Source organism: Lithobates pipiens, unplaced genomic scaffold, assembly GCF_037356315.1.
Source record: "Lithobates pipiens isolate NorthernLeopardFrog02 unplaced genomic scaffold, aLitPip1_a1.2 Scaffold_3, whole genome shotgun sequence".
Classification (NCBI taxonomy): Eukaryota; Metazoa; Chordata; class Amphibia; order Anura; family Ranidae; genus Lithobates; species Lithobates pipiens.
The window spans coordinates 99,468,269-99,490,096 of record NW_027507790.1 but is presented as its reverse complement, the minus strand read 5'-3'; the positions used below and the strand labels follow the sequence as shown (position 1 = coordinate 99,490,096).

Sequence of the window (21,828 nt, the reverse complement as noted above, 5' to 3'; positions counted from 1 at the left end):
CACAGTACACAGAGGTGCCTAGCTTGCTTTTCTGGTCAATACAATGTCCAGCAATGTGCAGTTGTTGGTGGTGCAACATGGATGAAGGCTGCAATTGTATACTGTATTGCACTTTTTGCAAAAAACCTAATGTGCTAGGACGACACTATTCCAAAAGTGAAGGTAAATATCAGGGCTAAGTAAAAAGACAAAATAAATGCAGTACACCTCTACAGACTATGCACATTTCCCCAAATTTTACTCCCTTAAAAACACTGCAAGTACTGAAAAATACCTGTTGATCCTTGCAAATGCAGACATCCTGTGTGCTGTTTGTACTGTTGATGTTACAGAGAGCAATACAAGCGTCTTTTATATTTAACTACAAGAACAAGGTAAATAAAAAAGAAAAATTCTGAAACGCGCTCCTGAGGGGGACTGGGAAGCAAGGGAGCATATTTGGGATGTGTCTGTACAAATTCTTTAAATGGATTACCTCGCTAAAAAATACAGTATGTATATGTATACGCTGCTATGTATAAGTACTTGCTACTTGCAGTTTACAGAGAGAAGGTTATGAAGACTTACTAAAAATGTCTCTTGGCTACTACACTAGATCTATAGACTGACATTCATACAAAGGTTCCTGGTATTTGACTGCACACCAAATAATTTCACCCTCAAATAATTGATTGTTTTCACCTAATTTCACCTAAACCTGATTGTTTTCACCTAATTTCACCTAAACCTAGTGCACTTTGGCATGCTCTGCAAAAGTTATAAAATGTTAAACATGCTTGCCTTTGCTTAGTCAGCAGAGATCATTTAAAAAAATGTATGACTGTGGTTTGGATTGAGTGAATCTGAAGGGATTATCCCGGTAACATACAGTACATGGACAGAATGTCACACAACTGCATTGGAATTGGATTGTTTTACAAAGCCTGCATATCGATACCCAAGTCTGCTTGCATGAGTGAGCAAGTAACAATACTGGTAGTGAGTACGTCAGTTTACTATTTACTTATTGTTATTGTTGATCTAGTTAAGCAATCTACAAACTTGCAGCAACTCATTTTTATGTTTATATCAGGATCAAATCTGTCCATCCAATGAAGATTTCCTTGTAAATGCTCAGTGCGATACATGAATGTCCGGCTAACCTACCTTTCATATCCATCCAACTTTGTTCTTCAAAGCTAATGGCCTCCCCATTCACTAGAACTTCCAGTGTATTTATGAATTCATCATGATGGCGCACCTCAATTATATCAGAATCCTCTTCTTGCATAGCCACTGAGGAAATGGCTGTTATATTAACACTCTTAGGGAGTGACCTCCGAGATCGGATATTATCATCTTGATGGACGGAAAAACTGTTCGGTAGTGGTGCTTTAATAGAAGAGGCATGAAAAACGTTAATGGTATTTTGGTTCAATATTGTATGTCCCAGATATACATGACAAGAGTGGTAAACTCTGAGGGGAGATAAGGTCTGAATAAAATAAATGAGGGCACTGGAGGGTTAAACTAGGCATTTTTCCCTCCTCAAAATTATAAAACTTCTATATGCCATCAAAAGTAGTATTAATACCTTTACAAATTAATTATAAAGCATTATCCTGTCCAGTTACAAAATAAGTGATGCAAACACGGGTGAGTTATACAGATAACTACATAAAAACACTGCAAATGACAAACACTTACAATAGTAGTGCAAAATACTGTACAGTATGCAAATTTCTATCGAGAACAGTAAAAGGAAAGAAGTACAACAATGAAAATGAATGAAAACTGTTTTGGATTGTAGGCTAAGAAACAGGAAAATACCACTTGTATTGTGTAAGGGAAGGCATTTCTTCGCTCCTGTAGAACAGCTGTGTAAATCAGGAACTCCTCTTTAGTATTGCTTTTACTACAACACTGTTCAGTGTTGTAAAATCTCTCTCTAGTTCCCTTGTCACCTCCTCCAGGACTTTTCCAGAGCCTCTCCAACCCTATGGAACTTCTTACCTCAACCTGTCCGATTATCTCCTACTCTATTAGCTTTTAGACGATCCCTAAAAACTCTCCTCTTCCGAGAAGCCTATTCTACCCACACCTAACATCTGTACTTTAATTTTCCCCATCAGTTCATCCCCCACAGTTATTACCTTTTGTTTCACTTGACCCTCCCTTCTAGATTGTAAGCTCTAACAAGCAGGACCCTCTGATTCCTCCTGTATTGATTTGTATTGTAACTACCGTATACTGTCTGTCCTCGTGTTGTAAAGTGCTGTGCAAACTGTTGACGCTATATAAATCCTGTATAATAATAATAATTATGCTCTGTTTAGCTTATAAGGGTTGCTGACTGACTAAATAAGGGTGGCTTCTGGTAAAGGGGCAATTACATCCAAGGCTGAGGCCTTTTTCTTATACTGCAAAGGGGCAGCTGTCCTGGGGTAAGTAAAGATGCTCATAGGAGTTCTAGAGTGAGAATAATGCCACGTACACATGACCGGACTTTTCGACAGACTAGGTTCGATGGAATGAATCCGTCGAATATTACGTTCGTGTATGGGCTCCAGCGGACTTTTTTTCCCCTAAAGTCCAACGGACCTAGAAATGTAACATGTTTCAAATCTTTCCAACGGACTCGAGTCCAGTCGAAAAATCAGTTCGTCTGTATGCTAGTCCGACGGACGAAAACCGACGCTAGGGCAGCTATTGGCTACTGGCTATGAACTCCCTTATTGTAGTCCGGTCGTACGTCATCACGTTCAAATCCGTCGGACTTTGGTGTTCTTGTGTGTGGCCAAGTCCGTTAGTTCGGAAAGTCCGTCGGAACTCTGGTGAAAGTCATTCGGGAAGAGCGTCGGACTTAGTCCGTCAAAAAGTCCGGTCGTGTGTATGCGGCATAAAGGTAATAATATTATAGGTGTAAGCCGCAAAGTGTGGAGGAATATTTACAAGAGCTTGTGGGAAATAAGACTTTGATATAGAGTGTGTGTGTATATATATATATATATATATATATAATATATACACACATGCCCTGTGTTTCAAAATAAGGGGTGGGTGATAGAACTAAGTGTCTGCTGCCTCAATTATCTGCTATTAGTATGAGTCACTTCTGACAATTCCTATTGCGCTGCGCGACTCGCGCATGCGCAGTAGGGAACCGGGAAGTGAAGCTTCACTTCCTGATTCCCTCACCTAGAATGGTGGCGGCAGCAGCCAAGAGCCGAGCGATCGATCGGCCTCGGCTGCCGGCATCGCTGGACCCCGGGACAGGTGAGTATCCATTTATTAAAAGTCAGCAGCTGCAGTATTTGTAGCTGCTGGCTTTTAATATTTTTTTCCACAGTGCAGTCCCGCTTTAAGTGGTTAAAGTGTCATGAAATACTTTTTAATGATACAATTTTTAATCCAACATACAACTTGCACAGTGTGGCATACAACTAGCACATCAAGAAAGCTTTGTGAGCTGTCTTATGTTGTGGAGTCATATAGAAAAGATGATTTGTGAAGATTACCTTCATGAGTCTTAGGTTCTGGCTGCTAAAATATAATGTATATATGAAATATCAAAAGAAAATAGGGCTTGGACTTTTTAGGCACAGTCAACAAATATTTAATGCAAAAATACAATTTTATTTAAATACACTGTATAAAAAATACATGATCTAAAAATCCACATTGATAGTGCAATATAAGGTATAATATACAATACCGCTATTGTACAGATCCAACAATAACTGCAAAAGGACAAAAGGATGAATACAAATCATTGCGTATAGTGTATGAGTCCAAAAATCCAGTTCAAAGACAGATATGCGGTGAGGGTAAAAGTAAATTATTCTGCTTAACGATATGCGGTGAAGTGAAGGGTAAATTATTCTGCTCATAGTCTTTGAACCATTTTTTTGGACTCATACACTATACGGAATGATTTGTATTCATCCTTTTGTCCTTTTGCAGTTATTGCTGGTTCTATGCAGCGGTAAAGTTAAAGCCTGAAGAAGCCTGAAGAAGGGACACGCATGTCCCGAACGCGAGCTCCTCCCCGCTAACCCGGAAGTGACGCCGATCAGCGCTGGTGCCTAGTGTTTGCACTCAACGATCACCGGAAACATCGTATCCATTGGTGTTTCCGGGCCTGGGACCATTCACATCATCTATCCCTCTGCCGGAGTTACAGCTGATGGCCTCTCCTCTCTGACGGCGACTAGCGGATGCTGAAATTATTACAATGCCCATCTATGAACCACTTTTGTGAGTGTATTGATTTTTAAAATTTTATTAAAATGTACCGTTTTACTGCACTTAGAAGGCACCTTTCCTCTTCCATTTGTCTTTTTCAGAGCACGTTTTGCATTTCTACTCGGAACTGGCAGCCCCCTATGGACAGTTTCTTTTTAGTTATTTTAACTATTTTAATTATTTTACCTTATACTTCATGGACATTACTGACTGTAACAGCCCATTGTGGTCATTAATACTATTTATACTCTATGTTCATTCCCATTCAACACTATATGAGTTTGTTTACTAGTCATATTCAGAGTGCGCTGTATTATCTTTAGTTTTTTTGTATATTATACCTTATGTTGTACTATCAATGTGGATTTTTAGATCATGTATTTTTTATACAGTGTATTTAAATAAAATTATATTTTTTATTAAATATTTGTTGACTGTGCCTAAAAAGTCCAGGCCCCATTTTCTTTTGATATTTCAAATCTATAGGATGTGGCACTTTATACTGCCACTGTATCCACAGGACCACTCTGTAGCTTGATATACATAATTATTCCAATAATGTATATTTGCTTTAGCTGTGTATGAAATTGTTTGGCTGTTGAACATCTACATCACAATTATGCTTTATCTAATTCAAAATTTTATAAATACCTTCAGATTCGCCACTTTTTTGAAAATATCCTTCTTCAAGAAAGAGATGAAGACAGAACAACCTTTGAAAATTTGAGGGGTCGAGAGATAGAGGCACAATTTCTACCCTTTACCAATACCTTAGTGACCATCATACCACTGCAAAATCCTCTGCAATGCTAGACTGAGAGGCTGAAACTGACCAGGAATATTGTGCTGAGGACTGGCATGATATGATCACCAATATGCCTAAGTATACCCGCTCGATTGCCATTATGGAAACTATGGTCAAACTTCACACCAGATGGTACTACACCCCTGTTAGAATACATAGAATTGTTCCAACAATTCCAGGCATATCTTTTAGAGGATGTGGTGAAAGGGGTACATGCCTCCATACCTTCTGGAGCTGTAAGGCTCTACGATCTCTCTGGCAGCTGACCTCTATGACGGTGCTTCAAATAACTGGCACGCCTATCACTTTGACTCACCAAATGTGTATTTGTTTGAAGTTCTCCCAGAGGTTCCCCCCCCCCCCAGATAAAAAACTATCTCACACACTATTTAGTGCTATGGCTTTGAACTGTCGATCCCCAACAGTTCCTTGGTCCCAGGTGCTTCTTCGAATGGAGTCTATTAAGTTAATGGAACAAATACATCATACTCTCATGGACTTCATGCAAATTTTTGACCGCAAATGGGGCTCTTGGCCAGCTCCTTAGATTGCCAATATGGGCAAAGCGCCTCCTATTCTGCTTGGTCAAACCTGCTGGATAGGCCAAAGGAAGTCACACCTTGGATTTGTACTTGTACTCTTACCCCCTAAATAATCTATGACAACACAGCTTATGATGATACACCAAACTATTAAGTATATGCAGATGTATTCTTATATTGCTCTATACACACACTATTATTTTTGTTTTCCTTGTGGTTAATGTTATGTTTTTATTTTATATACTAGTTCTTGGAGAGTGACACTTCTAATCTACCATGACTTTTTTTTTCGAGTCATGCGAATGATATAGAAAATTGTTGTTTTTGTTATATGCAGCACTCTCAATGCATGTTATATTTTCCTGTAACTGCCTTCCTTACCTCAATAAAAATGTTTGTAAACATAGAAATTGTTTGGCTGTATTTGCTCTTTGACTATACGCATAAATGCTCCAATCTTGCTTTGAAAAAAAGGCATATCAGTATTCCCTCCTCATGCCCATCTTCAATATAAAGTGGAAGACTAAGGCCGCGTACACACGGGCGGATTGTCTGCCCAACTAAGTTCGTCAGACAATCCAACAGACAGTCCGTTCAAAATTTGAATGAACGGACTTGACCACACACGATGAGCAGACAGTCCGCTGAAAGCGTGCGTGATGACGTGTACAGCACGTACGACGGGACTAGAAAAACGACGTCCTATACACTGCAATGCAACCTTCGGCCGTGTAAATCCTTTCTGAGCATGCGCCATACTTAGTCCGTCCAACTTGCCTACACACGAGCGGACTGTCCGCTGAAACCAAGTTTGGACGGACAAAACCAAGTTTGAACGGACAAAATTACGGAAATTGCGTAAGACTTTGTTCGTCAGACAGTCCGCTGAAAAAGTCAGCTGAAGCCCACACACGAGCGGATTGTCCGCTGAAACACGGTTCAGCGGACTAAGTTGGACAGACAATCCGCCCGTGTGTACGCGGCCTAAGCATCACATAGAGAGCTCAGATTTCAAACTTGTTAAGTTTATTAAAGCTGAATTGCAGCCTTACCTTCAGTATTGCACATATGTACAGGCTCCTCTCCTCAACTGAAATAGCTTACCCTGATTACGCTGCACACAGAGAGCTTCTCACAGTGTGCATTGGAAGCTGCAACAAATCAGAGGGACCTCATTTCCTGGCTGGACATACATCATCAATGAGGTATTTCAACCCAGGTCCATTGGGTTTTGGTTCTTTCAATCATGGAAGCTCCGCATCATATGTAGATGTTACCCATGCATGCAAATGCAGCCTGCCTAGGAATGCCCACTCATCCAGACTAACCATCCCATTGTTTTGAGAGGAGTACTGAAGCAGGGTGCTGTGATGTATTCAGGAAGGTGTGCTCAACACCCTGCTGGCCCCTTCCAACAATCTTGATTAGTTTGCATTCCATAGAAAAGCACAATAACCCAGCGATGATATCACTGGGTCTAAAATAAGGTGTGTAATGAAAACAGAAAGGTTTTACTTAAGGCTGGGTTCACACTGCTGCGGGGGGGGATCTGGATGTGATTCGCACAGCAAATCACATCCGATCTCCGTAGCAATGCGAGTTCAGCCATACAGATAGTATGGCTGAATTCGCAGCGCTCCCGCAGCAAACTCGCACGGGACCCTTTTTTGGGTCCGCAACAGAATCGGATCGCATGGGGGTTCACACCATGCGATCCGATTCCTGTGCGAGTCGGCAGATCGCACTGCGATATGCCGACGGATCTGGGGGTGTCATTAACATAACATTGACACCCCCAGCCGTCCGCATAGGGCAGTGTGAACTGCCGGCGGGAGGTGTGCGATGCGGGAAAACGCCGCGGATTTGCGGCGTTCCCGCATCGCAGCGGTGTGAACCCGGCCTAAATGTTCTTAGTTAGCATTGATTGAGAGAGGGAAGAAGGAATCAGAAAGGCAAAATATAGGCTGATTAAACCTTTACATTTACATATAAAATATTGTGTATTTAGCCTTCCCCTGCAAAAATCTTATTTTTATTAACTAAGGCACATAGGTTCACTTGAGTGAATTTCCAAAGGTTCATGATCAGAATATGCATCTGTCTGATTTCCTGTAATTAACATACCATAAAAAGGTGACGTCCGACACTGAATCCTTAGATTTGGGTTTGTAGAAACCACCATGTCATATTCCCCTTTACCTTTAAAGGTGTAAGGCAGATCATCAAAAGTATAAGCATGAGGCTCACCAAATGCTGAAGCTACAGAAGAAGAGACAAAAATATTATTATTCAATTAACAATGTAAATTGTAAAGCAATGTCCTAGAACAAACTTTCTAACATACCAACTTTTGGTGGTTTATAAGTGTGGCAGTCGCTGGAGGGTCTAAGTTCCATGTAGTACTGGCAGTTATCTGACCACAGACAACAGTAGTAGAATGTGATTACGTCATACAGCCAGTGAGAGAAGCCTGGTATTCTGGGAGGCTTTCTATATGGTGGGGAACCCCAGTCATGTCCACGGTCTGGGGTGCTGCCCCCTATCGAATCACTTGTAAGAACCTGTGTTCCATAGGCATCATAACAGCACTGCTGCCCCGCTGCATACCGAGGGCTATAGAGAAAGAAAAAGCCCCAGATAAGCAACAGAAATCTATTTTCATTCATATTAGTGATACATTACACAGCGCTTTACCGGAAGCATGTGACCAGTCATTCTAGTTTCTATCTTTAAAATAGTTTAACGCCAATTCTAACCCCTTATCTTCTGTTTGTTCAAAGATGGCTTCTTCTTGTAAAAAAAAAAAAAATAGAAATTGCAGTCACATAATCAGTTAGTTTCACTTCCTCTCTTCTCTGGCAGTGGGTGGGGAGACTGCAGCACTTCCATTTAATGTATGTGGGTGTTACTGGGAGAGCATCAAAAAGGATGACTCCACCACAAATAGCACCCATTAGCTATGTTAGTCATTTAATTACATCGCCTCTGTATTCTGTGAAACTACAGGAGTTTGTGAATTCGACAGGGTGGTGTAAATTTGGCAACTGGCCAGGTTAAATAGAGGCTGCGCAACACTGAATGTCTCAGCCAAAAGTATATTAGAGCCTATGCATGGAAGGAGACTTTCTGAGGCGAGCTGAATACACGCAAAGGGGCAGAAATGTTTAGCAAATATGGGAATGCTATCAGGACACTATAAGAAGTAAAATTGGAGGAACGCGTTTAAAAATAAAATTGAAGGAACCCTATCAAACATACAATTGGAAAAATGCTTTAAAACTATATGGGGTTATTTACTAAAGGCAAATATGCTGTTTACTTTGGTAACGATGTTGCACTTTGCAAGGGAAATTGTTCCAGAGCTTGAATGAGCTAAAGCTCTGCTGACTTCCACCATCAAATCATGTGCAAGCAAAATCGTGTTTTTTTTTTATTTTCCTTGCACATAATTGGGTATTCTTTATAAATTGAAACTTCACATTCATTAAGCTCTAGGGTAAACTTCCTTGAAAAGTAAACATCAGTAAATGAACCCCTATGTCCCTAGAAAAATTCACACAAATTGGGGTTGCATATCCATAATAACACTTGTACCCTAGCACCTAGGGCAGCATGGTAAGATGGGTGATATCAACATTTAAAATATACAAACTGTGACAATTTCATTTTTATTTAGTTTCAATCTTCTGCCCATTTATGAATAAAAAACAAAGATGTGGAGCTTGTACTAAAAGTTTCTATCATTCAGGTGTGGAAAGATCAGAATGCCTAAATACAGCACTGAACATGTACAGTATGTTTAAATTGAGAAACAAAATTAAAATATACACTAGGAATCATTATACAAAGAATATATATATCAAGGCTGATTTACAAAGGATAGGAACATTATAATTATTGGCTACAAGCAAAAAATATTGAGGGAAATTTTCTAAAACTGGTGCACTCAGCTTCTAATTTCAGCTTGGTCATTTAACCACTTGCCGACCGCCGCACGCCGATGTACGTCGGCAGAATGGCACGGGCAGGCATAAGCACATACATGTACGTCCTTTGCCTCCCGCGGGTCGGGGGCCCGATCGGGCCCCCGCCCGGTGCCTGCGGCGGTCGGTTTTCGTTCGGGAGCGATCCCGGACGAGGGGACGGCCATTCATTCATGGCCACCCCCTCGCGATCGCTCCCGACGAATGGAAATCCCCGGTGACATCACTTCCTCTCCTGTAATGTAAACACAGGAGAGGAAGTGATGTATTCTCTCCTCCGTGTCGGTATTTTTCGTTCCGACACGGAGGAGAGCGGATCAGTGAGTTGCACCAACACATCCCACACACAGTAGAACATGCCAGGCACACTCACACCCCCCCTTTACCCCCCGATCACCCCCCCAATTACCCCTGCCCCCCAGTCACAGTGACACCAATGTCATTTTTTTTTTTTTTTTTTTTTTTTTTGCATTGGTGTCATTTGTGACTGTAATAACTGTTAGGGCAGTTAGGGTTAGCCCCCTTTAGTTCTAATGTACCCCCCTAACCCCCCCAATAAAGGTTTAACCCCGTGATCACCCCCCGTCGCCAGTGTCACTAAGGCTGGGTTCACATTGCAGCGGTTTATGAGAACGAATGTGATTCGCACCGCACTGCAGTGCAAATCACATCCGATCTCTGTGCGATTCGAGTTCAGCCATTCGCCGCACCCGCCACACCCGCCGCACCCGCCGCAAATTCGCACGGGACCCTTTTTTTGGCCCGCAGCAGAATCGGATCGCATGGGTGTTCACACCATGCGATCCGAGTTTGCAGATCGCACTGCGATATGCGAACTGATCTGGGGGTGTCAGTAACATTTCACTGACACTCCCAGCAGTTCGCATAGGGCAGTGTGAACTGCCGCCGGGAGGCATGCGATGCGGGAACCCGCCGCGGATTCGTGGCGTTCCCGCATCGCTCCAGTGTGAACCCAGCCTAATAAGCGATCATTTTTCTGATCGCCGTATTAGTGTCACAGGTGACGCTAGTTAGGCAGGTAGGTATTTAGGTTCGCCGCAGCTTTTTATAGCGCTAGGGACCCCCATATACTACCGCATAAAGCCCCCTGATTGCCCCCTAGTTAACCCTTTCACCAGTGATCACCATATAACTGTTACAGGTGACGCTGGTTGGTTAGTTATTTTTTTATAGTTTCAGGGCACCCGCCATTTATTACCTAATAAAGGTTTAACCCCCTGATCACCCGGCAGGTGTCATTTGTGACTAATAACTGTTAGGGCAGTTAGGGTTAGCCCCCTTTAGTTCTAAGGTACCCCCCTAACCCCCCCAATAAAGGTTTAACCCCGTGATCACCCCCCGTCGCCAGTGTCACTAAGGCTGGGTTCACATTGCAGCGGTTTATGAGAACGGATGTGATTCGCACCGCACTGCAGTGCAAATCACATCCAATCTCTGTGCGATTCGAGTTCAGCTATACAGATAGTATGGCTGAATTCGTGTCGCACCCGCCGCACCCGCCGCAAACTCGCACGGGACCCTTTTTTTGGTCCGCAGCAGAATCGGATCGCATGGGTGTTCACACCATGCGATCCAAGTTTGCAGATCGCACTGCGATATGCGAACTGATCTGGGGGTGTCATTAACATTTCACTGACACTCCCAGCAGTTCGCATAGGGCAGTGTGAACTGCCGCCGGGAGGCATGCGATGCGGGAACCCGCCGCGCATTCGTGGCGTTCCCGCATCGCTCCAGTGTGAACCCAGCCTAATAAGCGATCGTTTTTCTGATCGCTGTATTAGTGTCACAGGTGACGCTAGTTAGGCAGGTAGGTATTTAGGTTCGCCGCAGCTTTTTATAGCGCCAGGGACCCCCATATACTACCGCATAAAGCCCCCTGATTGCCCCCTAGTTAACCCTTTCACCAGTGATCACCATATAACTGTTACAGGTGACGCTGGTTGGTTAGTTATTTTTTTATAGTTTCAGGGCACCCGCCATTTATTACCTAGTCTCACTAGTGTACCCCTAAATTTAGGGGTGTCTACTTTCTAAAATGGGGTCATTTGGGGGGGGGGGGGGGGTTTGTGCCATCTTGGCATTTTATGGCCTTCAAAACTGTAACGCCCTTAGAAAGCCTGAAGGCGGTGCTTGGTTTTTGGGGCCCCGTACGCGGCTAGGCTCCCAAAAAGTCCCACATATGTGGTATCCCCGTACTCAGGAGAAGCAGCAGAATTTATTTTGGGGTGTCATTTCACATATGCCCATGGCATGCGTGAGCAATATATCATTTAGTGACAACTTTGTGAAAAAAAAAAAAAGTTTGTAATTTTCCCGCAACTTGTGGCAAAATATAAAATATTCCATGGACTCAACATGCCTCTCAGCAAATAGCTTGGGGTGTCTACTTTCTAAAATGGGGTCATTTGTGGGGGTTTTGTGCCATCTTGGCATTTTATGGCCTTCAAAACTGTAATAGGTAGTGAGAAGTGAACTCAAAAAATTACGCCCTTAGAAAGCCTGAAGGCGGTGCTTGGTTTTCGGGGCCCCGTACGCGGCTAGGCTCCCAAAAAGTCCCACATATGTGGTATCCCCGTACTCAGGAGAAGCAGCAGAATTTATTTTGGGGTGTCATTTCACATATGCCCATGGCATGCATGAGCAATATATCATTTAGTGACAACTTTGTGAAAAAAAAAAAAAAAAAAAAAAAGTTTGTAATTTTCCCGCAACTTGTGGCAAAATATAAAATATTCCATGGACTCAACATGCCTCTCAGCAAATAGCTTGGGGTGTCTACTTTCTAAAATGGGGTCATTTGTGGGGGTTTTGTGCCATCTTGGCATTTTATGGCCTTCAAAACTGTAATAGGTAGTGAGGCGTGAAATCAAAAATTTACGCCCTTAGAAAGCCTGAAGGCGGTGCTTGGTTTTCGGGGCCCTGTACGCGGCTAGGCTCCCAAAAAGTCCCACATATGTGGTATCCCCGTACTCAGGAGAAGCAGCAGAATTTATTTTGGGGTGTCATTTCACATACGCCCATAGCATGTGTGAGCAATATATCATTTAGTGACAACTTTGTGTAAAAAAAAAAAAAAAATTTTTTTTTTGTCATTATTCAATCGCTTGAGGCAAAAAAATAAAATATTCAATGGGCTCAACATGCCTCTTATCAATTTCCTTAGGGGGTCTACTTTCCAAAATGGGGTCATTTGGGGGGGTTTTGTACTGCCCTGTCATTTTAGCACCTCAAGAAATGAGATAGGCAGTCGTAAACTAAAAGCTGCGTAAATTCCAGAAAACGTACCTTAGTTTGTAGATGTGACAACTTTTGCGCAAACCAATAAATATACAATTATTGACTTTTTTTTTACCAAAGACATGTGGCTGAATACATTTTGGCCTAAATGTATGACTAAAATTGAGTTTATTGGATTTTTCTAATAACAAAAAGTAGAAAATATCATTTTTTTTCAAAATTTGCGGTCTTTTTACGTTTATATCGCAAAAAATAAAAATCGCAGAGGCAATCAAATACCATCAAAAGAAAGCTCTATTTGTGGGAAGAAAAGGACGCAAATTTTGTTTGGGTACAACATTGCATGACCGCGCAATTACCAGTTAAAGCAGCGCAGTGCCAAAGTGTAAAAAGACCTCTGGTCATTTACCAGCAAAATGGTCCGGTCTGAAAGTGGTTAAACTTTGATAACCTGGAAGCTGAACTGCACCACATTTTGCATGCTCCAGTTTTAGTAAATCTCCCCCATTGGCTGCAAGCAGGAGCAAAATTGAGAACATCAATTTTGCTTGTGCTTTCCTTATACCTAGTCAACCATGCTGATAGATTTCCCTATGGGAATTTTAGTAGTAAGTACCGTAGTTTAGCTAGGCTATTATACTGATACGCCATGAATGAAATAACTTAATGGAGTACGATCTTTACACATTACCTTGCTTGTATGCTCCTCACACAGTGCACAGCACCAGGATGGTAGGTGCACACACTTCCTTTTTCAATGTTGCATCCATAATCTGTCTGAAAGATCCAGAAGAAAATATATGAATTTCATATTTGTGTAGAATAATGTATGAACTATCTCTGCCTCAATTGTCTGCGGTGTTTGTATTTCTTGTGAAGGACTGACCATGGTACAAATTATGAAAATTGCATATGATTATTATGTTCTCTACTAAAAGTGGGGTGCTTTATGGTCCCATTTCCAGTAGATACACAGTTAATTTTTCCTTCTGCACATCATACTTATTTTGTTCTTTAGGTGAAACCAATTTCAAAGGCACAGTCTCTTGGTGTTGCAGATATGTAGTTATGGATAATGTTATAATTAGTGAGCACTTATATTTGTCTGTTCATCAGAGAAGTCTCAATCTTAGCTCTAACTTGGATCTATGAAATCCCACCAACCATCCCATAATGCAACGTAAGGCACCTTGCAGGCACTTTGTATTAGATAATTAAATAGACAAGGAGCACAACATGAGCTCTGAATTGGCGCTAAAGTTAAAACCTGCCTACTGTGATAGCGGGTCTTGGACTACACCATGGAAAGTTTAGATTCACATTTAAGAGTATATATAGACACTTTGCAGTAATATACAATCTCCCGTATACTCTGGAGTTACACACTATTTCAGGTTTTCACCCAGTCTCCAAGAAACTCCACAAACTCTCTAGAGTTTCTCCCAAGACTTGCATCACCAGGTCTCATGAGAGGACAGACTCCCAACCAGTTCCCACCTCTGCCCTCATTTTATTCCCACTGTTTAACTCAACCTTTCTGTGCACTCATGAGATGTAGAAGAATTCCCACGTCTGATTGAAGGCAACTGGTAAGAATTTGAGTATTGGCATAGATACTAATTGGGAAGCAAGTTAAAGGGCCTGGATGCTGCATTTAAAGACTGTACAACCATATAAGTAGGGGTGAGACTTCAGTTCAAGGGAACCCAGCCTGTTTGAGATTTGCAGACCCAGTAAACTAATGCATTGTTTTATTGCCATAGCAACCAACTAAACATAATGAACTTCCTGGCCTTTGAACTTAGGTCAGATCATTTAGAAGGACCAATCATTTGATGTTTGATAAGGTTGGGTTTCAAGCAGCCATACCGATAATGTTCTTATCTCAGATAGGAAAGCATAGAAAGTACTGCTGATAAAATTCATAAGAACAAATTAGTGTAGAGCTTGTAGGCACTGTAGAGTGCTTTAACCCCTCCTGGCCGGCATAACACATATATGCGGCCCTACTGCACTAGGCTTTTTTTCAGTGAGGCCGCGTATATGTTTATCTTCCTTTGTACTGGGAGCACGCCGCACAGTGCACTGGGCCCCATACTAACGATCGGGATCTGGAACTCCTGATTCGAGGTCACCTGATCGCTGTGGTAGCCTCGGATTGGCTACCGCAGAGATCAGTCACTGTGAAGCCCCCCCCTGTGTTTTTCTCTCTTTTAATAGAGAGGAAAGATACAATGTATCTTTATCTTTCCTTGCAAAGAGGAAAAAAATAAGTGTTTTAAAAAAAAATATATATATAAAAATATAAAATAATAATTAGTGCCTGTGTGTTTTAGGTAGGACAAAAAAAAATAAGCAAAATCTGCACTATTGGACTGTACAAACCACAAACAACATACACATACATCATATCACTGCAATCGTCAGGAGCAGGAGAATTTATTTTGGCTTGTTATTTGGTGGTAGGTTATGGTAGTAACAAGAAATATACAGCTAAATAAAAAAAATATAGATTTTTTTTACTATTTTTGGACAATTTTCCTTTGATAATATTATTAAATAAAATAAGGAGATATCCATAACCACTTACCACCAAATGAAAGTCCAACTTGTCCACCTGGATGCACAAAGTAGTTTTGGTGATATGTATGGCATTACTAACACATGTCAAAGTAGCAAAATTGTGCTTAGGCATTAAAATTTGTTTTATCCTTCAGTGTGAAGGGGTTTAAGTAGATGTAAATTTACTAAGTGTCCAAAAAACTTTGCTTAAGTTGTTTAAACTGCATCGCTGGGGTACACAGATCTGTATACCTACAAATCCATTATCTGGTGGCAAAAGCTGATACCTAGCTCTTCAATTGTCAACATCTTGGCCACTTTCTATTATAGGGCTCTTTTCCCTCGTTTTGCATTGTTTGAAAAAACAAAAGTGCAAAAACAGTGTGCATCAAACCACCTCACATATTATGACTCACATTTCCTGCATCCCCTATACCCATAGATAAAATAAAAGTTTTATCTATGGGTATAGATAGATGGCAATAACTTGCATATAGGCCAAACTTTCTAAACAAAGGGCCAGTTTACTGTGTTTCAGACTTTAGAGGGCTGGACTGTGGCCAGTGGGAGTAGAAAACATCCTGGCATTGGTGGGAGCGAACAAGGCCCCATCATTGGTTTAAATGAAAGGAATATGGCCCCACCATTGGTGTCAAAGAGAGGAATTGTGCCCCTCCTTGGTGTCAGCGAGATGTAAAGGGCCCCATCACTTGTGTTCGTGAGAGGAATAGTGCCCCATCGTTGGTGTCCATGAGAGAAACAGTGCCCCATTTATTGTGTCAGTGGGAGAAATATTGCCCCAAGGGTCGGATAAAAGCAAGCAAAGGGCTGCACCTGGCCCCAGGCAGTTTGGAGACCAATGTGTTAAGGTATACACCTACACTTAAAATTATACTTATATAACTATACCAAATGTTGTATTGTTTGAATCCATTAGGCACATACATGGTATCTACCAATGTCAGCTCTGGATTGTTGCAAAGTGCAAGGACAGTCTGCTACTTCTGTCAAGAAGTCAGGCAGTTTATTCTTCTCATCAGATCTCCATTCCACACACTTATCTGTTGCCCAGCGAGCAGGATCAGCCCTAAAACTTTCTGATAGGTGCCAAGCTAAGGCATGGACAGGACTCCATATCGCGTGGACGTTCCTGTGTACACAAAAAAATGCTGTATTGAGATTATTTGTAGGAAACTCATTACGCTGAATGTGTTAGAAAAATTATAGCACTTCCAGATATCTTTGCTCAAATACTTACAAAAAATCCTTTATCAGCTTCATGCATGAGAGGTGTTTTTAAGAAATAAGTAAATATGAATAGAAAAGGAACAGGGTAATGTTCAGCTGCACTACATGAACTCTGCGTCACTGAACACAGAACAATATTAATGGATCTGTATAGTATGTAAGTTGCATAGACTTGTAGCCTCATTGCATATTATGCCAGTTCCAGTAAGATCTCTTTGAAATGTGTGTCACACATGGCACGCAACTAGAGTACATTAAATAGAACTTCTTATAAGAAAGTGTAAACCATGCCTTCTAAATCCAGAGAGAACTCAGAAAGCAAGCACTTAGCATACTTTGTACTACGCTGGCACAGAAATAGATCTACAGTATGTGTGTAATAGTCTAAATGTGCAAAGAGAAACCTCCCTTAGGGGCTTTAAAGGCCAATCTGTGGTTTTTAGATGGCACATATACAGCAGCCGCCCAGATTAAAAGCAGAAAATAATACAATATGTAATACACAACAAAATAATGCATAATATGTCTACAATAGTGTCACTGAGTTCATGTGAATATTTTATCCTCAACATTCTAGAATTCCATTAGTGCTTTACAGATTACATTTGAGTGTATCCATAAATTACTATAAATAAAATAAAATAAAAAAACGTAATACACCAACAAAAGATTCTACAGATTTTTACCATGCTGTTTTCAGTGTAAATGTGCCAAAACAACTAAACTCTTAATTTCGTTAACTACAGTTGTAAGAAAACATTTTTGAATTTTTTGAATTTTCTGTTTCTCTGCATAAATGGCTTATAGAATGTGACTGGACCTTAAGTAAATACTGTAAGTAATACTTATGTAATAGTAAAAAAAAAACATTTTTTTTCTATCAAACTAGCATTGACACCAACTTTCATAGTCTATATTTATTTAAAGACCCCATTCACTCCTAGCTTTTTTGAAACATGCATTTTTTCACACATTTTTCTGGCACACATAGGTCAGACCATCGATTTTAATAGGGTGCCCCACGTGCAACAAACATGGGTAGCCCATGCAGCATTTGCTACGTTTCAGTTTGTGCATTTTTTTTGCTGCATGATTTGAAGCGTCTATCACAAATTTCTGTGCGCAGCAAAATGCATGCTTGCTTTCCGAATTTGGGGTGCCAATAACAACAAATGGATGTGCATTTTTCATGCATTCACAGATGTGAATTTAGCCTTAAAGAATCAAGTCACTGATGTTATAGGCATGTGACTACATAATAACAGTAATAAAACCTTGAAAAGAGAAAAACCGGAGTCAGTATTATAATTGCTAAGTGAGTTTTCTAATAATTTTAGGTGTTGACCCACTCTATCAAATAAAGTTGCACAATTTTGGTTACTACCATGTTTTCAAAATAGAATTCTGTTTCAAAGATAACTGCAGGGTATACAATCATTAAGCCTTAACTTTCAGCACAAAAAATGCAATGGTGCACCACACACTGTAAGGTTAAACATTCCCTAAGTATAGGGGGTTGCAGAAAAGGCTGTATTTCTTACCAAACATCCATTCTGGCAGGCTTTTGTGCTGTTCTCCCTCAAGTTCTGGTCTGTGGGCTGAGTCTTGGTGGCATCATGTTTAGTGCACAGCTTTTAACCCTGTACCACACATGGTGTAGGCAGGAATGTGATGGCAGCAAGAAGCAGCTGTCAGAGGGACTGTGGTAGACTGGTCACTGTAACTGGGGGAGCCTACTAGAGCTAGGAGAAGGTAATACATGCTCTTTTGCAACACCCTAAACTTAATGAGCATTGAACCCTTGTAGTATGTGGGGAAGGACAGGGGCACTGCAAGGGTATTGATTTTGTACCCAGAGGTGAGCTTTAAACAGACATCAATGATCCCAAGTGCAACAGGCAAGGATCAGCAGGCATCTTGTATACTTGACAACGTATGTGTTTATTAGTCTTGCATAAGAAATATTTTCTAATAACTGCCTACCCCTTTGAAACCCAGACGATATCCACCTCTCTTCCCTGTGATAGGGGTAAGACTTATTTTCATCTGGGCTCTTTTTGAAAACTTTCCAAAACTGAAGAAAGCAAAACTCTGTATTGACTATAGCACTTACAGTGTACATCACAAATAACATGTTGGATAGATAACAAGGATCAGTGATAAACACAACATGCTAAGTAGGATTTCATAATACTGTTACCGTACATCCATATAATAAATGTGACTTATTGTACCATTTGGCTTCTCTCTTGAATGAAACAACAAATAAAAAAAAAACATATACAGAATAATGGTGCGTACACACGACTGGACTTTTCGACGAACTTGGTTCGGCGGACTGGAATCCGTTTTTCTTCCCAAAAGTCTGGCGGACCTAGAAATAAAACTTGCTTCAAATCTTTCCGACAGACTCGAGTCCGGTCTAAAAATCTGGTCGTCTCTGTGCTAGTCCGACGGACTAAAACCAACGCTAGGGCAGCTATTGGCTACTGGTTATGAACTTCCTTATTCTACGTCATCACGTTCGAATCCGTTGGACTTTTAGAGTGATTGTATGTGGCCAAGTCCATTCGTTCGAAAGTCCAGTGGACCTCAGCTGCAGATTGTCTGACCAAATCCGTCGAAAAGTCTGGTCGTGTGTATGCGGCATAAGAGTCACACTTATAGGAGAAACAACTGCTCCTTGGCTGTTTTACCACACTACTGGAACAATATACCATGGAGAGTTGGTAAATGCACACCATATCATGTTTGGAGAAAACAAAGAAGAAATCTCAAATAAGTGAGTTAGATGGTTTGCAATCATTAAGGGACCAATAAATTCCAAGTTGCATCAGGAAACTCTACAGCAAAATGTTAATGCACATGTCAATTATCTTGAATTATAAATATGTTAGGTCATGCAGCATGACAAATATCCAAACTGCAGGCGTAAAGTAACATCAGAATAGCTCAGACTAATGACATGCCATACTATAGAAAAGCTGAGTCTTGACCTCAATCCCACTGAAATACAATGGCATCATCTAATGCAGGTTATTTAAGTCAAGCTGGCCATAAACGGTACTAATCTCAAACTTGGGTGCAACCAGCCTGCTGGATTTTACATGTGATTATTGCTAGAGGCTGTTAAAACACAATGGCTCAGCAGGAGGGATCCCCCTGTCAACACTGGTTACAGGAAAGAAATTTGCTCTTTCTATGGCTGGCCTAAGCCTCACCCAAAGTATAATTTGCCCAAATTCCCCCCCCCCAAAAAAAATTACAGTCCTCACAAACTCCAGTTAACAACAATTCTGGCTGTTAAATTCATGTTCTTGAAACAATTGTATTTGTTAGAAGCTAATCTGCTTTAACATGTACTGTACCTCTCCCCAGGAATTGTGTCACTTGCTATGATTCTCAACATCCCTACATCCCACTGATCAAAGGGAGATTGTGCAGGAACTGGAGTGAATGTGAGGTTGCCGTTATTTGGATGAGTTGGGTCAAGTGTGTAGAGGTAGGTCCAATCAGCTTGCCATGATTCACTGTATCGTTCCCCTGTAAAATTAGATTGGATAATACTTTAATATGCAGGGCTGAACTAGCACAAGCAAGATTTACAGCAAGCAAAATATACATTTACTGAGTTGCTTAACTTTCTTTCAGGCCTGTAACAACGGTAAAAATTCCAGTCACTCTCATATAGTGGCGGCCCGTCCATAGGGGGCACTCCTATGGTGCCCCCTATGGACGCCACCACCCCCCCCCAGCAAAAAAAAAAAAAAAAAGAAAGAAAAAAAAAAGTCACTTTAAGAGTGACTGGGCTCCGGACATGTGGCGGTCTATGGGAAGCTTCCCAGCTTGCAATTAGCTGATTGTAGGCTGGGAAGCTGATTTGCCCATGTTTAGGGCATGTGCAGGGCGCAAGCTGTGCGCCTGCATACACTCCCACTCTACTTTCATTCATCAGTATGCCTAGTAGTGGCATGTGATTGGTGCGACCAGGAACAGAGGAGAGGACAGTGGGCGTGGCCCTGGGTGGTGCTAGTACATCACTTTTGGTTTCTCTGACAGTGGGGGTGAGTCGACTGAAGTGCATGCGATGCCATTGAAGGTAAGTGCTGGCTACCCTGCCCTGCCCTGTCATCACTGGGGTCCAAAGCAACTGCCATTTAAGCCCTTCACTGGCTGTAGATTTTCATGGAGTAGCGAGTGCAGTCGACCCCCCTCTCCCAAGCAGCGGCCACATTGTGACAGGAGAGCGGGACAGCTGCGAGCTTCATGTGCTTGAGCCCACTTGTCCCGCTTCTCCCTCTGTCAGGAGCTGTGGACCGGAGTGACAGTGAATGAGTGGAGCTCCGTGTTCCTCCTGCCCCACCTTGCCTAGCAGTGACAGACCCGTGTAGCACACAGCCGAGTGAAGTGTTCCTGGCTGTGTGCTACGGGTCTGATAGCTGGAGACTGCACTGTGTTATAGCGCCGTGTCAGGTGAGAAAGAACAAAGTGCAGAGAAGGGGATTCGCATGTGAGACCGAGACTTGGGCTTACAGAGGTGGATGGGGAGGGGGGTACAGAGGTTGAGGGGGGGCACAGAGGTTGATGGGGGTGTACAGAGGTGGATGGAGGGTTACAGAGGTGGATGGAGGGTTAAAGAGGTGGATGGGGGAGGGGGTAGAGAGGTGTATGGGGAGGGGGTACATAGGTGGATGGGGGAGGGGGTACAGAGGTTGATGGGAGGGTACAGAGGTGGATGGGACAGGTACAGAGGTGGATGGGGGAGGGGTACATAGGTGGATGGGGGAGGGGGGTACAGAGGTGGATGGGGTACAGAGGTTGATGGGGTACAGAGGTTGATGGGGGTACATAGGTGGATGGGGGTAGAGGTGGATGGGGGTTACAGAGGTGGATGGGGGGTTACAGAGGTGGATGGGAAAGGGGTTACAGAGGTGGATGGGGAGGGGGTACAGAGGTGGATGGGGGTACAGAGGTGGATGGGGGAGGGGGTACAGAGGTGGATGGGGGTTACAGAAGTGGATGGGGGGTACAGAGGTGGATGGGGGTACAGTGGTTGGTGGAGGGGTTACAGAGGTGGGTGGGGGAGGGGTACAGAGGTGGATGGGGTGTACAGACGTGGATGGGGGATACAGAGGTGGACAAAGAAGGGGGTACAGAGTTGGCAGGGGTACAGATGTGGCGGGGGTACAGAGGGGTACAGAGGTGG

General features: G+C 42.1%; 1 protein-coding gene across 1 annotated transcript in view; it reads right to left on the bottom strand.

The window, feature by feature from the left end:
• The window catches only part of SUSD2 (sushi domain containing 2), a 263,794-nt gene that overhangs the window by 146,841 nt on the left and 95,125 nt on the right, over positions 1 to 21,828 (bottom strand). Inside the window, exons 5-10 of the mRNA XM_077462081.1 lie at positions 19,991 to 20,165; positions 16,320 to 16,524; positions 13,504 to 13,589; positions 7,916 to 8,184; positions 7,696 to 7,830; positions 1,147 to 1,371 (exon numbers count right to left, since the gene is read on the bottom strand). Of these exons, the coding sequence (XP_077318207.1) occupies positions 1,147 to 1,371; positions 7,696 to 7,830; positions 7,916 to 8,184; positions 13,504 to 13,589; positions 16,320 to 16,524; positions 19,991 to 20,165 (1,095 nt within the window). The remainder of the gene's footprint in view (positions 1 to 1,146; positions 1,372 to 7,695; positions 7,831 to 7,915; positions 8,185 to 13,503; positions 13,590 to 16,319; positions 16,525 to 19,990; positions 20,166 to 21,828) is intronic.